Source organism: Saimiri boliviensis, chromosome 2 (assembly GCF_048565385.1).
Source record: "Saimiri boliviensis isolate mSaiBol1 chromosome 2, mSaiBol1.pri, whole genome shotgun sequence".
Taxonomy (NCBI): domain Eukaryota; kingdom Metazoa; phylum Chordata; class Mammalia; order Primates; family Cebidae; genus Saimiri; species Saimiri boliviensis.
The window spans coordinates 129,707,203-129,724,591 of record NC_133450.1 but is presented as its reverse complement, the minus strand read 5'-3'; the positions used below and the strand labels follow the sequence as shown (position 1 = coordinate 129,724,591).

At 41.1% G+C, this 17,389-nt stretch overlaps 1 protein-coding gene across 4 annotated transcripts in view; it reads right to left on the bottom strand.

Annotated features, from left to right (window-relative positions):
* RCOR1 (REST corepressor 1) overlaps positions 1-17,389 on the bottom strand; it is a 132,171-nt gene that overhangs the window by 45,255 nt on the left and 69,527 nt on the right. For all 4 annotated transcript variants that reach the window (XM_074394330.1, XM_074394331.1, XM_074394332.1 and 1 more), the window contains exon 3: positions 8,927-9,010. In XM_074394330.1, the coding sequence (XP_074250431.1) occupies positions 8,927-9,010 (84 nt within the window). The remainder of the gene's footprint in view (positions 1-8,926; positions 9,011-17,389) is intronic.

Sequence of the window (17,389 nt, the reverse complement as noted above, 5' to 3'; positions counted from 1 at the left end):
TTTTCAAGCCCTACCTTAAAAAATAGTAATAGCGTGACATGGTGGCTCACGCCTGTAATCCCAGCACTTTGGGAGGCCGAGGCAGGTGGGTCGCAAGGTCAGGAGTTCAACACCAGTCTGGCCAATATGGTGAAATCCTGTCTCTACTAAAAATACAAAAGAATTAGCCGGGTGCAGTGATGCACTCGCATGGCTGGGGCAGGAGAATTGTTTGAACCCACGAGGCAGAGGGTGCAGTGACTGAAGACTGTGCCACTGCACTCCAGCCTGCGCAACAGAGTGAGACTCCATCTCAAAATAATAATAATAATAATAATAATAATAAAACTACAACAAAAAAATCTTCATGTTATTCCGTTTCTTAATCTATCCTTTTATTATTAAGACTCTTGGGCCACAGTTTTGCATTCTATTTGACCACATGTGCTAGGTAAATTTTTTTTTTAAAGTCAGTAAAATGAAAAAAAATGAAAAAAAAAAAAAAAAAAAGTCAGTAAAATGAACCAGACTGGGCATACAATCCAGCCTAAACTCTACATATATTTTAAACTCTAATATGCCCACTTTGTTAACTTTCAACTGCTTTTCTGAACAAAGTCCAAACTTGAGGTAGGTCTACATGTAAGCACAGCGACAACAGACTGTCAAAAGTACACTGCACAGTGCAGCAGTGTCCCCATGAAGGCAAGAGATGGTGCCCTAGGCCGGTGGGTAGGGCTGAGCAAGGTGTAGGATGCAGATCAACTGGAATGAGGGTGGAGTCCCCAAAGGCGGGCATCCTAGAATGGAGTAGAGAGGATGTGCAGAGGTCGGGGGTGGAATCCATGCAAAGGGTGGCTACATAATATGACAATGGGGACTGAGGAGAGATGATATCCTATCACAGAAATGGAGTGCCTCATAGGGTTCAACAGAAACGTACTACGCCTATATTTAATAATCTGTAAAGGCATGTGAAAGGCTGCCTGAACCAGTGACTAAGCCCACAGTCCTATGGTCGTCATCTCTTTGGGGCAAATTCAGATGCTCCTGACTTGACTTCCTGAATCTCCATCATGCCTCCTTTTAACAGCACTGGCCTGGTTAAGAGATCAACTTCTCTGACTTGGAATTGTATCAGCATCTTACTACCACCAGTAAACCTCTTCTCTACTCTTTTCTTTTTTTTTTTTTTTTTTGAGACAGAGTTTCGCTCTTGTTACCCAGGCTGGAGTGCAATGGCGCGATCTCGGCTCACCGCAACCTCCGCCTCCTGGGCTCAGGCAATTCTCCTGCTTCAGCCTCCTGAGTAGCTGGGATTACAGGCACGCGCCACCATGCCCAGCTAGTTTTTTGTATTTTTAGTAGAGACGGGGTTTCACCATGTTGACCAGGATGGTCTCGATCTCTCGACCTCGTGATCCACCTGCCTCGGCCTCCCAAAGTGCTGGGATTACAGGCTTGAGCCACCGCGCCTGGCTTCTCTACTCTTTTCTAAACCACAGGACTGCCAAGAGCTTTTTAGTACAAATCATATCCCTTCTAGCTAAAAATCCTTCAAGGGATCCTCCAAACATTTAAGAAGCTGGCCTGCTTGCTTTTCCAGTTTCATTTCTCTCTGCCCCAGGGACACCACTTGTCACGGTCAGGCAAATCTCCAAAATTAAGCACTGGATTTCCTCCCCACATCTTCACACCTTTGGAAATGCTCTCACTTTTTCTGTCTAGGGTGCAATTATGCCCCTGGTCCAGCCAACAAACTCTTACTTGTGCTTCCACCTTTCAGTCAAATGTCAACCATCTTCAACTCGTTTCTCCCAGGAAAGCTAGCACCTTCTGCTGAGTCCTAAGGGAAACATCAGAATACTGACTGAATGGTACATGGGAGATGCTTGATGTAAAAATGATGCGTCAACCGTACTCTTCTCCAATAAGTGAACATCTTTCAGTTTCTCATTCTGTCACCCTCCAGATTCCACCACATGATGGCAGATTGTACTTCATTCACTCAAGTCATGGTTTCATCAAGTAATTTTCCATCCTCACTTAATCTTTAAACTCACTGTTCTAATCTATGCTATTGGGGATTATTTACATTTCCTCAACATGAAATGTCTCTCTACAGGCCACATTTCTAGGCATACCCTTTAAGTTATATCTCTTATTAAATGGGTTTTACTGCCCGGCGCAGTGGCTCATGCCTGTAAGCCTAACACTCTGGGAGGCTGAGGTGGGTGGATCACCTGAGGTCAGAAGTTCAAGACCAGCCTGGCCATCATGGTGAAACTCCATCTTTAAAAAAAAAAATGGGTTTTACTTAAGACACAGCCCAAAAAAACTAGTATAATATTAGTAATGTTTTAAGCATTGAATTATAGTTTATTAAATGAAGCAGACTACAAAGGCAGACAGGTATGGTAAATACAGCCTGGCGACAAGAGATCTAGCTAAAACTTGGCTACTATAATAACTTGCTATGGGACTTCTTCTGTAGGCTCCAGTGTTTTTACCTCTAAAGAGAAAGAGTTGCCGTAGGAAAAATACACATAAATTATCTGCTCACATGTTCATTTTTTCTGTCTGTCCATTAGAGATTCCTGTATCCTTCACTCCTGGTACACTCCCAGGCACAAAGCTGTTCAATATGAAATGTAAATGAAAACTTATTCTCAGTAAATAAACATGAATTCAGTATAACCTGACTCAAGATACTTTTGGACAGAATTTGATACCACAAGTCTAAGATTCACCTAAAAGAATAAGTACAGAGCCAGGAACACTGAAAAGAATAAAAACAGTACCAAATCAGGAAAAAACAAAACAATGAAACAAAATCAGAAGTCCCGGCACAAAGTACATATAAGCTTAACATAAGTGAAGGAAAAAATATAATTCAGTAATTTCAGATGCCACAATGATGTAAAAAAGGAGGGGAAGACAGAAGACATCAGTCTGTTTGTAACCTGGGGGTGGTAGAGAGGTTCCCAGCATGACAATACACCAGATAAACTGTGGCGCAGCCTGACAATGGTACATTATTCAGCACAAAAAAGCAATGAACTACCAAGCCATGAAAAGAGACAGAGGAAGCTTAAATGCATATTGCTAAGTGAAAGAAGCCAATCTGAAAAAGCTATATACTGTATGATTCCAGCTGGAAGGCATTCTACAGAAACAGCAAAATGATCAATGGTTGCCAGGGATTAGGAGACAGAGAGGGAGATAACAGGTGGAGCACAGAGATTTCTTATTCAATGGTTAACTACAGGGCTGGACAGGTCACTCCACATTTGTCAGACTCCACAGAACATACAATGCAAGAGTGAATTTGGGGTGATAAAATGTGTCCCTGTAGGCTTGGTAATTGTAACAAATGTAACCCTTTGGTGGACTCCAGTGCAGGATGTTCTCATTGGGGGAGGCTGTGGGTGTATGGAGGCAGAAGAGAAATGGGCATTCTTTGTACTTTCTGTTCAATTTAGCTGTGAAGCTAAAATGTCTCTAAAATATGAACTCTATTTTAAACAAGAAAATAAGAAATGTATTAAGGGGTGAGAATCTTCACTATTGCTTTTTTTTAAAATGATGGCTTGAGCCCAGGAGTTCAAGGCTGCAGCGAGCTATGACTGTTCCACTGCACTCCAGCATGGGCAACAGAGACTAGATCCTCTCTCTTAAAATTTATTTTACTTTACTGAGATATATTAGATGTACATATTTCCAGGGTACATGTGATAATTTGACACATTCATATTGTCAAATCAGGGTAACTGGAATATCAGTAATCCTAAGTATTTGTATTTTTCGTATACTAGGAACATGCAAAATTATTCTCTTCTATTATAGAGAGGTGGTCTCACTATGTTGCCCAGGCTGGTCTTGAATTCCTGAGCTCAAGCCTTCTCGCCTCGGCATCCAAGTGCTGGGACTACAGGCACATGCCACCTCACAGGACTAATTTTTGTACTTTTGGAGAGACATACGGTTTCACCATGTTGCCCAGATTGGTCTCAAACTCCTGAGCTCAAGTGATCCACTTGCCTTGGCCTCCCAAAGTGCTGGGATTATAGGTGTGAGCTGCCGCGCCACCCAGCCTCTCTTACAGCTATTCTGCAATATATAATTCAAGGCCAGATGCAGTGGCCTCCATCTGCAGTCCCAGCTACTTGGGAGGCTGAGGCAGGAGACTCTCTTGAGCCCAAGAGGTGGAGGTTACAGTGAGCCAAAAAAAAAAGAAATGCAGGCCGGGCGCGGTGGCTCAAGCCTTTGGGAGGCCGAGGCGGGTGGATCACAAGGTCGAGAGATCGAGACCAACCTGGTCAACATGGTGAAACCCCGTCTCTACTAAAAATACAAAAAATTAGCTGGGCATGGTGGTGCGTGCCTATAATCCCAGCTACTCAGGAGGCTGAGGCAGGAGAATTGCCTGAACCCAGGAGGCGGAGGTTGCAGTGAGCCGAAATCGCGCCATTGCACTCCAGCCTGGGTAACAAGAGCAAAAAAAAAAAAAAAAAAAAAAAAAAAAAGAAATGCACAATTCATTAATGTTAACTAGAGTCACTCTACTGATCAGGTTTTTTAAAACAGAGTTTAAAAACAGAACTAAGATTCTAAATGTCCATCAATAGGTAATACAGATAATTTTGGTTTTAAAAAAGACTAAGTTATGATACATCCATACTAGTTAAAGAAAAACAAAAACAAAAAAAAAAAAAACTAGACATACTGAGATAAAACAAAGTCCCAGATGTATTTAAGAGCAAAGTGATGAACAGCTCACATTTTGTGAAAAACAATTATATATTATGCATGATGTACTGTCTGAATTTTCTACAATACCATTTTTAAATTACAAAATAACTTTATGCGCTTTCAGTAACCCTAAGAGGCAGAACTCTGAAAAGAAAACACACACACACACACACACACACACACACACAGAGCCAGGGATCTCCAAACATCCTTATACACAATTTTTTTGTATCTGCTAGAAATATGTCTTAAATCACTTATTTCTAATTAATGTTGGAATAAATGCCGAACAACCAAGACTTCCACATTCTTCCAAAAATGAGATATCTATTTTAACTTTTTTTTTTTTTTTTTTTTGAGACAAGAGTCTCATTCTGTCACCAGGCTGGAGTGCCATGGTACAATCTCAGCTCACTGCAACCTCCGCCTCCTGGGTTCAAACGATTCTCCTGCCTCAGCCTCCCGAGTAGCTCAGACTACAGGTGCTTGCCACCATGCGCAGGTAATGTTTGTATTTTTAGTAAGGAGGGGATTTCACCATGTTGGCCAGGATGGTCTTGATCTCTTGTCCTAGTGATCTTCCCACTTCAGCCTCCCAAAGTGCTGAGATTACAGGCGTGAGCCACCACGTCTGGCCCTAATTTTCAACAGAGTCACTGATAAACACACGGATACATTCATATGATAAAATATTATACCTAGTTATTTAAAACCTTTATAAGCAGTTTTAACAATGTGGAAAATGCTTAGGTCTAATACTCAGGAAGACAATACACACACACACACACACACACACACACACACACACACACACACACAGATAATGTATCATCTCACTTATATAAATATATACAGAAAAATAGTGAAAGAAGTACCCCAAAATGTTTAACAGTTATCACCTCTGAGTGATGGGATAGGTAAAAAAAAGTATAAATTCTTTATACTTTTCTTTATTTATGAACTTTCCACAATATGTAAATGTTACCTTGAGGTTAGTGGTTTTTTTCCTCCAGAGTAGAAATCATTGCTCTTTACTGATTACAAAATAATGCATTTCTACAAAGCTGTCCTCATCCTGCTGAGCCCTTTCTCTCTAGTGAACTTTGTTCACTGTAAGTGCTAGGTGTTTACTTGGTTAATAAATGGAAGGACAAACAATTCTATAAAGTCAATCCTTTTTTATCCCATCTAAGGAAAACCCCTAGGTCCCATGCAGCCCTAGGCCCTTCCACCCTAACAACTTCATTTCCCTGAAAAGTATGTCTGGAAGCCTTTCCATGACAAAGTATATAAACCTTGACATTCCTCTTCAATTTTCATAATGTGAACACTACCAATGAGCCCTAGCTTAGTTCATCTGTCTTCCATTGCCTGACACTGACGAGTCATTTCCACGGGTTTGCTGTGGAGCCGCCTGAGGTACAAACCCAGCAGCCGCTGTTGGGACCTCCCACGTGAGCTGGGTTCTGGAAGAAAAGAAGAACCTGTTTCTAGCACTCAGCAGGGGCCTGTGGTGGCTACAGCCAGGAAAGGGGCCAAGACGCAGGATGAGACCAGAGCTGCTAGGGTGGGGGCAGAGAGGGCTGCTCCCAGGTCCCCGAGCACCCAGGCACCGTGCCCTCTCCCCCATCCCATCCTGTTGCCAGCCCCACCTCGGCTGCTGCTCCGCAGCAAGAGGGCACAGTCTCAGCACCCCTGAAGGGTTTGGGACCATGTGCAGGGAGCAGGCTGGGTGTCCCGGGGACAAACTTGAGCCCCAGCACTGCTAGCTTCCAGCTGTGGGAAGGGCTAGAGGCAAAAGGGACCTGGAAGCAGTGCTGAGCCCGAGGGTGGAGAGCAAGGGACAACTCCCTAAGGCTGGCCTGGCGCACTGGCGGCCATCTCCAGGTCAGAAGGGACCACCTTTGGGGCTGGAACACCAGCACGCCCCCAGAGGAGAGCTTAGCATGCCTCCAGAGGAAAGCTTGGCCAAAAGCATCCTCCAATTCCCAAGAGAAGTTGCCCACATTGCTTGGGACCCCTGGGAAGCCCTGCTGGCAAGGGCAGTCAGGGGACAGTACCCCTGCCTGTCTAGGGTCTGGGATCGGGGCCTTGCCCAGGCTGCCTCCACACTGGGGCTCCTCCTCTGGCTTCTCTTCAGTATTCCAGCTCTCCAGTTCTGAAACCAAACCTGGATTCGGGGCTCGGGAATCTGTTTTTCTGGCCAGTTGTTCTCTGACAGTAATTCCAAGTAACAGTCCATCTCAAAGGCCTCAGTAAGAATTGTGTATTACTATTTGTCAAACTTGGTCCTCCTGCACCTCTGCCCTGGCTTAGGTGTGTCTGAGCCATGAGCTGAGCTCACTGTAACTTTAAACTTTGAAAACAATTGTAATCAGGGCTTAAAATAAAACTGTGAATTTATTCTATAGGCAATACCACTGTTTAAAAATTGATTTAACGGCCGGGCGCGGTGGCTCAAGCCTGTAATCTCAGCACTTTGGGAGGCTGAGGCGGGTGGATCACGAGGTCGAGAGATCGAGACCATCCTGGTCAACATGGTGAAACCCTGTCTCTACTAAAAATACAAAAAACTAGCTGGGCGTGGTGGCATGTGCCTGTAATCCCAGCTACTTAGGAGGCTGAGGCAGAAGAATTGCCTGAGCCCAGGAGGCAGAGGTTGCAGTAAGCCGAGATAGTGCCATTGCACTCCAGCCTGGGTAACAAAAGCGAAACTCCGTCTCAAAAAAAAAAAAAAAAATTGATTTAACTTTCCATATTCTGTTTTTTTTTCTTCTAGGTCTACGAAAAATAAGATAAAATTAAATTCTGACTCCAAAGACTCCAATAGGTAATACAATAGGAAAAGTGACTAATACATCTTTAAACTGTAATAACAGAAAGAGAGTGGCTGACAGGCTGAATGAACACAGCCTGAGAAACAAGTAAGAGTATGATCCATGAATGAGGAATCAGCAAACCTGGATGCTACCTGTGGTTCCAGCACTCACTATCTGCGCTAGTTTCACAACCCTCTGACTGTGGAATGCCATCTATAAAATAGAGACAAGATCTTCCTCTTGGGTCACTGTGAACATTGAAGGATACAGGAGCACGAAAAGCATTCTAGTACTATGCTGGCATAAAGTTTCAAAAATAAATGTTCAGTATTCTTAATATTCAGTTCTGAGTACAACTTATGACAGACATTGTGACCAACTGGAACATACTTAGGAGGGCAACAAAAGATGAACAGAGACCCCAAAATAAAACCATCTGAAAAAGCACTTGAAGGCCGGGCGCGGTGGCTCAAGCCTGTAATCCCAGCACTTTGGGAGGCCGAGGCAGGTGGATCACGAGGTCAAGAGATCAAGACCATCCTGGTCAACATGGTGAAACCCCGTCTCTACTAAAAATACAAAAAAATTAGCTGGGCATGGCGGCGCGTGCCTGTAATCCCAGCTACTCAGGAGGCTGAGGCAGGAGAATTGCCTGAACCCAGGAGGCGGAGGTTGCGGTGAGCCGAGATGGCGCCATTGCACTCCAGCCTGGGTAACAAGAGCGAAACTCCGTCTCAAAAAAAAAAAAAGAGAAAAAGCACTTGAAGCAACTAGCTTGGACTCAGACAGTAAAGGAGACACAATGACTGAACATTTAAAGGACACATATGGAAGCAGACTTATTTGGCAAAGTTCAGGAAAACAAAGCTTTCACAAGTTATAGGGAGGGAGATTTTTAGCGCTCTGTTAAGAAAGAACATGGTCAAAACTGGAATAGATCACAGGGTGAAATGGCTCATGCCTGTAATCCCAGCACTTTGGGAGGCCAAGGCAGGCCTGAAGTCAGGAGTTTGAGACCAGCTTGGCCAACGTGGCAAAACCCTGTCTCAACTAAAAATACAAAAATTAGCCAGGTGTGGTGACGGGAGCCTTTAATCTCAGCTATTCAGGAGGCTGGGGCTTGAGAACCACTTGAATCCAAGAGGCAGAGGTTGCAGTAAGCCCAGATCATGCTGCTACACTCCAGCCTGGGCAACAGAGCAATTCTTCATCTCAAAAAATGAATTTAAAAAATAAGAAATATGCATTTTAAAACTCTTCAAATTATTTATCTTAAAATATAGGAGAAATATAATACATATAGAAGTTTTTAGCTTGAAAGGTACCTTTAAAACCTTAAACAAGAAAGGTGGAAAATAAAGTGCTCCAAGACTTACACTTTGCTTCTGACAGATTTTGATTGGGCGACCAGACCAACATGCCAAGATTGTCCCGTTCTTGACTGCGTCTTGCCAGTTTGGCTTGGGAGAAAGAAAAAACAAAATTCTTATTAACATTTAACACAAACAATAAGTAATCAAAACAATACTTTTTAGGTCTTTTAAGCCTCAGAACAAAATGACATCAGCCACCTTTTACCTGTATCTGGCCGAATGGGACCACACACTTAACATCACAGAGTGAGGATGGAGATGGGGGCGGCTACAGAGTCTGCTGAAACATTTCAACTTGCAAATCCTTTCCTACTTTACTTTTACTGATTTGACAGTATGCTGCTCTGCTTTTAGACAAGAGACATCCAACAAGAAATCCACATGTGGCAAGTTGCTTAAAGGTTCTTTTAAAATGTTAATCCTTCATGTATGCTTGCAACAGCCTTACCCTTCTCTGCCTAACTTTTTAATGACTTGGCAACAGAAATCCCAAAATTCTTTTGACAGCCTTATTAAAGAATAATCATTTAAAATTTTTAACCTGAAAGAAAACTTCTAAAATGGATACTAATTCTTAAAAATCTGTGATGCAAAATAGTAGGCCAAAAGGTTTACAAGTGTCAGGGGTGGAGCAAACAGGTATTACCGAATTAACTTCAAGCAACTGTTATATATTATAATACACATATCTAAAACATCTTCAAAAGGTAAAGACTCTAGAAACAAGAGGTTCAGTGACCACACCTTCATACTGGTTAGGCCTGAACTTAGTCATTCTTAAGGTAATTTTGGCCATTTTTTTCCCTTTAAATAAACTATTCCAGGCCAGGTACAGTGGCTCACAGCTGTAATCCCAGAATTTTGGGAGGCCGAGGCGTGCAGATCATGAGGTCATGAGTTTGAGACCAGCCTGGCAAACATGGTGAAACCCCATCTCTACTAAAGATACAAAAATTAGCCGAGCGTGGTGGTACATGGCTGTAGTCCCAACTACTTGGGAAGCTGAGGCAGAAGAACTGCTTGAACCTGGGAGGCGGAGGTTGCAGTGGGGCAAGATTGCACCACTGCACTCCAGCCTGGGTCACAGGGTGAGAGTCCATCTCAAAATATATATATATATATATATATATATAAATTAAATATATATATATAAATTAAATATATATATATAAATTAAATATATATATAAATTAAATATATATATACACATAGTGTAAATAAACTACTCTGAAAATATGATGAAAGTTATAGAACCTAAACTTTAGGGGCAAAAATGCAACTAAATATAACTACAACCTATTATAAACAAAGATCTAGGAAACCCACAGTATGGTTAACGAATTTCTTCTTTTATGATACTGCCAGATCTGCCATCTTTAATTTTGTCAACCAATGTGTTTACGTTTTATAAAGAGTAAAATTTACATTTTAGTAAAATGTGAGAGGCGGTTAAAGAAACCTAATAAAATAGTGAAAAGGAAGGACTTAAAGTGTGAACAGTATAAATTAGGTAAAATTAAAAGTTGAATTTATGTTGTAGATGGAAAGACAATGTAGATGAGAAAGGAATAGGACAAAAAAGATGGAGTATATCTTTTTTTTTTTTGAGACAGAGTCTCACTCTGTCACCAGGCTGGAGTGCAGTGGCTTGAGCTCAGCTAACTGCAACCTCCATCTCCTGGGTTCAAGCAATTTTCCTGCCTCAGCCTCCAGAGTATCTGGGACTACAGGCACATACTATCAAGTCCGGCTAATTTGTGTATTTTTAGTAGAGATGGGGTTTAACCATGTTTACCAGGCTGGTCTTGAACTTCTGACCTTGTGATCCACTGGCCTTGGCCTCCCAGAGTGCTAGGATTACAGCCAGGAGCCACTGCACCTGGCCTGAGTATACCTTTTTTAATAAATATATACGTAGTTCTGACTTTCAGAACAATGCTAACGTTACACGTAATCTAAAACTAAAGTCAAGAAATATATGTGTGGGGAGGGACCCCAAAGTGAATACAGAGACAAATGAGTCCTGCCTTATTTCCAATAAAAGTCTAAAGTAAAACAAAATAAAAGGCATCCAGAGTGGAGCGGTGCAATCAAAACTGCATGATCGTTTGTGTAGAAAAATCTACAAAATGTGCAATCTACAAAATGCTCCTAGAATAAATGAGTTTAGCAAGGCTGTAGGAAATAAGATTAATAGTAAATAATCAATTCCATTTCTATATACCAGCAATTTAAAAAAAATCAAAAAATCAAAGTTAAACATCATTAGCATCAAGTATGAAATAACTTAGGGATAAAGATGTGTACACTGAAATCTATGAAAGACTGCTGAGAGAAACGAAAGATGACCTAAGTAAATGAAGATATAGATCATTGATACAGACTCATTAATAGAAGGCATTCTTCCCCAAGTGCCCTAAAGATTCAACACGATCCCAATCAAAATTGTAGCACATTCTTTTGCAGTAATTGACAAACATTCTACAATTCATAAAGAAAGGCAAAGTACCTTAGACAGCCAATGCAATTTTGAAAAAGGGCAAAGCTGGAGGACCTATACTATGTAAATCAAGACTATACAAATTCAGGAATCAAGAATGTATGGTATTGGCATAAAGAGAGAGAAATAAATGGAATAGGGCTCAAAAATAGAACCACACGTACAGGATCAAATGATTTTCCATAAAGGCACAAAGGCAAAATCAAACCAAAAATAATCTTTTCAACAAATGATGCCGGAACAAATGAATATTCACATGCAAAAACAAAACAAACATTTTTCTTTTTTTGAGATGGCGTGTCGCTCTATCGCCAGGCTGGAGTGCAATGGTGCACTCACTGCAACTTCTGTTTTCCGGTTTCAAGCAATTCTGCCTCAGCCTCCCGATTAGCTGGGACTGCAGGCATGCAGGCATGTACCACCACACCTGGCTAATTTTGTTTTTTGTATTTTCAGTAAAGACGAGGTTTTACCATGTTGGCCAGGATGGTCTTGATCTCTTGATCTCATGATCTGCCTGCCTTCGCCTCCCAAAGTGCTGGGATTACAAGTGTGAGCCACTGTGCCAGGCCAAAACAAACTATTTTTAAAAATTTTTTTATTTTGGAGATGGAGTTTCACTCTTGTTACCCAGGCTGGAGTACAATGGTGCGATATTAGCTCACCACAACCTCCACCTCCTGGGTTCAAGCAATTCTCCTGCCTCAGCCTCCCGAGTAGCTGAGACTACAGGCATGCACCACCATGCCCAGCTAATTTTTGTATTTTTAGTAGAGACAGGGTTTCACCTTGTTGACCAGGATGGTCTCGATCTCTTGACCTCGTGATCCACCTACCTTGGCCTCCCAAAGTGCTGGGATTACAGGCGTGAGCCACCGTGCCCGGCCAAAACAAACATTTTTTAAAAATATTAATTTGGATCCATACCTCAAAATTATCTCAAAACAGATGACAGAACTACATGTGAAACCAAAAAATTGGCTGGGCACAGTGGCTCACACCTATAATCCCAGCACTTCGAGAGGCTGAGGCAGACAGATCACGAGTTCAGGAGTTCGAAATAAGCTTGACCAACATGGTGAAACCCTGTCTCTACTAAAAGTACAAAAAAATTAGCCAGGCATAGTGGCGCTTGCCTGTAATCCCAGCTACTCAGGAGGCTGAGGCAGGAAAATCACTGGAACCTGGGAAAGGAGGCTGCATGCACTCAAGCCTGGACAACAAAGCAGGCCTCCGCCTCAAAAAAAAAAAAAAAAAAAGAATTTCTAGAGAAAAACACATGAAAATCCTTTTGACCTTGGGTTGGGAAAGGAGATCTTAGAAAAGATACCAAAAGCATAATCCATCAAATATTTTTTACTAAAATAAATTTTAAAACTTTTGCTCTGCAGAGGCACCATTGAGATACACTGCACGCTGTTAAGAAAACATTTGCAAATCACATATGCAACAAAGGACTTGTATCCGGAATACATAAAGAACTTTCTTTTTGTTTTTTTGAGACGGAGTTTCGCTCTCGTTACCCAGGCTGGAGTGCAATGGCACGGTCTCGGCTCACCGCAACCTCCGTCTCCTGGGTTCAGGCAATTCTCCTGCCTCAGCCTCCTGAGTAGCTGGGATTACAGGCACGCGCCACCATGCCCAGCTAATTTTTTTTTGTTGTGTGTATTTTTAGTAGAGACAAGGTTTCACCGTGTTGACCAGGATGGTCTCGATCTCTTGACCTCGTGATCCATCCGCCTCGGCCTCCCAAAGTGCTGGGATTACAGGCTTGAGCCACCGCGCCTGGCCATAAAGAACTTTCAAAGGCAACAATAAGGAAAATAACCCAGTTGGTGTTTTGTTTTGTTTTGTTTTTTTGAGACGGAGTTTCACTCGTTACCCAGGCTGGAGTGCAATGGCACGATCTCGGCTCACCGCAACCTCCGCCTCCTGGGTTCAGGCAATTCTCCTGCCTCAGCCTCCTGAGCCTGGCCTTGTTTTTTTTTTTTGTTTGTTTGTTTTTTTGAGATGGAGTCTCACTCTGTCGCCCAGGCTGGAATGCAGTGGGGCAATCTCAGCTCACTACAACCTCCACCTCCGGGGTTCAAGCGATTCTCCTGCCTCAGCCTCCCAAGTAGTTGGGAATACAGGCATGCTCCACCACACCCAGATAATTTTTGTATGTTTAGTACAGACCAGGTTTCACCATGTTGGCCAGGATGGTCTTGATCTCTTGACCTCGTGATCCATGCGCCTCAGCCTCCCGAAGTGTTGGGATTACAGGCGTGAACCATTGCGCCCGACCAATAACCCAATTTTTTTTTTAAATGGCCAAAAGATTTTAACAGTCACTTCACCAAAGTAGATATACAGGTGGCATACTGAATAAAAAGATGCTCTACATCAATAGCCATTAGAAAATGTAAATTAAAGCCATGATGCGAAACCATTATTTACCTGTTAGGTGGTCTAAAATAAAAGGCATCAACAATACAAAGTGCTGGACAAGAATGGGAACAACTGAAATTCTCATACGCTGCTGGAGTAAATGCAAAATCACAAAGCCATTCTGGGAAAGTTTTATAGTTTTTTTACAAAGATAAAATTTAATTTACCAAATGACTGACATAGCAACCCCACTGTTCAGCAATATACCCTACAGAATTAGTGCATGTTCACAATAAAATCTGAACACAGCTGTTTATAGTGATGTCATTCACAATCACCAAACACTGTGAAATATTCAAATGTCCTTCAATGGGTAGATGGATAAATCAACTGCAGCACATCCATCCACTGGAATAGTACACAGCAATAAAAATAGTGAACTGCTTATATATGCAACAGCATAGACGTATCTCCAAAGCATTATAGTGACTGAAAGAAGCCAGTATAAGTTCATTTATACGACATTCTGAAAAAGGCAAAACTACAGGGATACAGAATGGATCCAGGGTTGCTAGGGGCTAGACATGTGAGAAAGATTAAGAAAAGTCTGAGGTAGTTCATCTAAGGAGATGGAACTCTCCAGTATCCGAATTGTGGTGGTGTTATATGAAACTCCAGTAGTCCCCCCATCAGCATTCAGTTACCCATGATCCACTGTAGTCTGGAAACATTCAACTGAAAATTCCAGAAATAATTAAATATGGTTAAGATCTACGATCCGTTGACTTAAGGAGATTACCTTTCGTAATGTGGTAGGGCCTTATTCACCTAAAGGTCCTAAGAGCAAAAATTAAGATTTTTACAAAAGTTGAGACTGAAGCCTTGACCCCTTCCTACAGGCCTGCTCTACAGATTTCAGACTTGTCAGGCCCCTACAGCTACATAAACAACCAATTCCTTAAAATAAATCTCTGAATATATATACATAGATACACCCGTACATATTCCAGTAGTTCTGTTTATCTGGAGAGCCCTATCTACATAGTAACACAGATAGTTACTACAGAAATGTTTATAGGATCAATATAGAGGAAAACCTTCAAAATGCATCAACAGGGATTGGATAAACCATGGTATGTGACTTCAAAGGAATTAAATACGGGAAAACAAAAACCAGATCTACAGCTATCAACCAGTTTGAATAGAAAAGGCAACTTAGCTGGGCGTGGTGGCTCACGCCTGTAATCCAAGCACTTTGGAAGCCAAGGCCCGTGGATCACCTGAGGTTGGGAGTTCAAGACCAGCCTGACCAACATGGTGAAACCCCGTCTTTAAAAAAATAAATTAAAAAAAAAAAATTTAAAAAAAAAAAAAAGAAAAGAAAAGGCAACTTAAAGGAAATGTATAGTATCATAACTTCAATGTTGAAAATATAAAATTGGTACTACTAGTTATGGGGTACATTTAAAGAATAAGATGTGTACAATAAAGATATTCTTAAACTCAGGTTAATAGTCATTTTAAGAGAGGAAGAGCTTGCTTTGTCACACTGTAATGTTTCACTGTTCTCTAAAAAGCCCAGTGTTAAGCAGACAAATACTATTTTGTGTATATTAATGTTCATATACATCTAAAACTTTAAGAATTATAGAGAAATCCTTCGCTGTATGATTTGATGTTACCTGATATAATGTCTGTGTTTAAATTTAATATCACCTAGACCAACACTAAGGAAATACTCTTCTGGCATATTTTCAGTTCTGCTCTGAAACCCTGAGTTATTTCTCACTATAATGCCATATTTTACTTGTCAACTGTTTGGAAGCAGAACAGCAGCTTACATGTACATTCCCACCAGCAAGAATTGAGGGTTCCAATTTTTCCACATTCTCACCAACAGTTGTTATTATCTGATTTTTTTGATTCTAGCCAGCAGGAGTGAAGTAGTCTCTCACTGTGGTTTTTATTTGCATTTCCCTGATGAATAAAGAGGTTGAGCATATGCCGCTTGAGTATCTTCCATGGAGAAATGTATATTCAGATCTTCTGCCTATTTTGGTCAGATAATTTGGCTAAAATGATGGGAATATAAAATGGTCCCATTCCTCGAAAGGTCAGTTATCATATAACTCAGCAAATCCACTCCTAGGTTTACAACCCAGAGAAATAAAAACATAGGTCCACATAATAATTTGTATACAAATTTTCATAGCAGCATTACCTAACAGCTAAAAGGTGGAAACAACTCAACTGCCCATCAATTGATGACTGAATTAAAAAATCCAGTATGTCTATATAACAGAACATTATACTGTCATGAAAAGGAATAAAATACTAACACATGCTCAGTATGAATGAAATTTGAAAACAGTAAGTGAAAGCAGCCAGTCACATGTACAAAAATCCACAACCTATTTACATGAACTGTCCAGACAGAAAAAAGATTAGTGATTGCCAGAGGGTGGGGAGGCATGTGGAAGTAACAGCAAGCCATTGCTAACAGATACAGCACTTTTTGTTTTTGAGACAGAGTCTTGCTCTGCTGCCCAGGCTAGAGTGCAGTGACACGACCTTGGCTCACTGCAACCTCTGCTTCCCAGGTTTAAAAGATTCTCCTGCCTCAGCCTCCTGAGTAGCTGGGACTACAGGTGCATGTCACCATATGCTGATTTTTCTATTTTTAGTAGAGACGAGGTTTCACCATGTTGGTCTCAAAAAAGAGAAAAAAAAATTTCTTCCCCATGATATCCATTAAGCATTTTGTATTTTACACTAAAGTTAAATGGCTTAAGAACTCTCAACTGGCAACAGTTCATTCTCTATAAAATGAGGAGGTCAGAAGCAACTTTGGTATTTAAATACCTGTATCTGTCTACAAAGTATATACCTACTGTCTGACTTCTCTAATCTTTTGCTTTTTAAATGCTAAAAGTTTAAATTGGAACAAATAGGTCCATAATTTCCAATCACCAGCTCTCTAGAATTAAAATCTACAATAAATATAGGCATGTTGTAAAGTCCTTAAAAACTCAAATCTCATGTTCTCCTAAATTTATGGAAAAACATTTTTCCCCTCAAAGATCAGTGATTCCACAAAGAATCTGAAAACTAATTTTTTCTTCGAAGATTTTTTTCCTCCATGATAGTAAGTGCTCTATTTGCTTGTTTTTAAAAAACAAAAACATTAAAAAAAATTTTTTTAACTTACATTGCAGTTGGTTAACAAGGGGTATAGTATATCCCACTAGTCCCCCACCTCCAAAATAGGAGCAGGACTTTAAGAAATAAAAAGGCAGGCAAGAACAAAGCTAGACAGGGAGAGAAGACAAACAGAAAGGGCTTCAGCAGTTGGCTCAGTCATGCCACAAATGACATACAACCAATTACCATTGCTCACTTTGTACTGTATTACCCAGTAAATACACTAGATTGTTAATTCCTTGGTAACAAACAATCCATTCTTCGTTTTTGTACTGCCACTGCTTACCTGACATGAAGTAGTGCTGTTGGGTCAATTCGCTTTCCATATGTCTTCAGCTTCATAATTTTAGCAAGATTTATTCTGATTAGCATCACCACAGCAGAAACTACCCTCA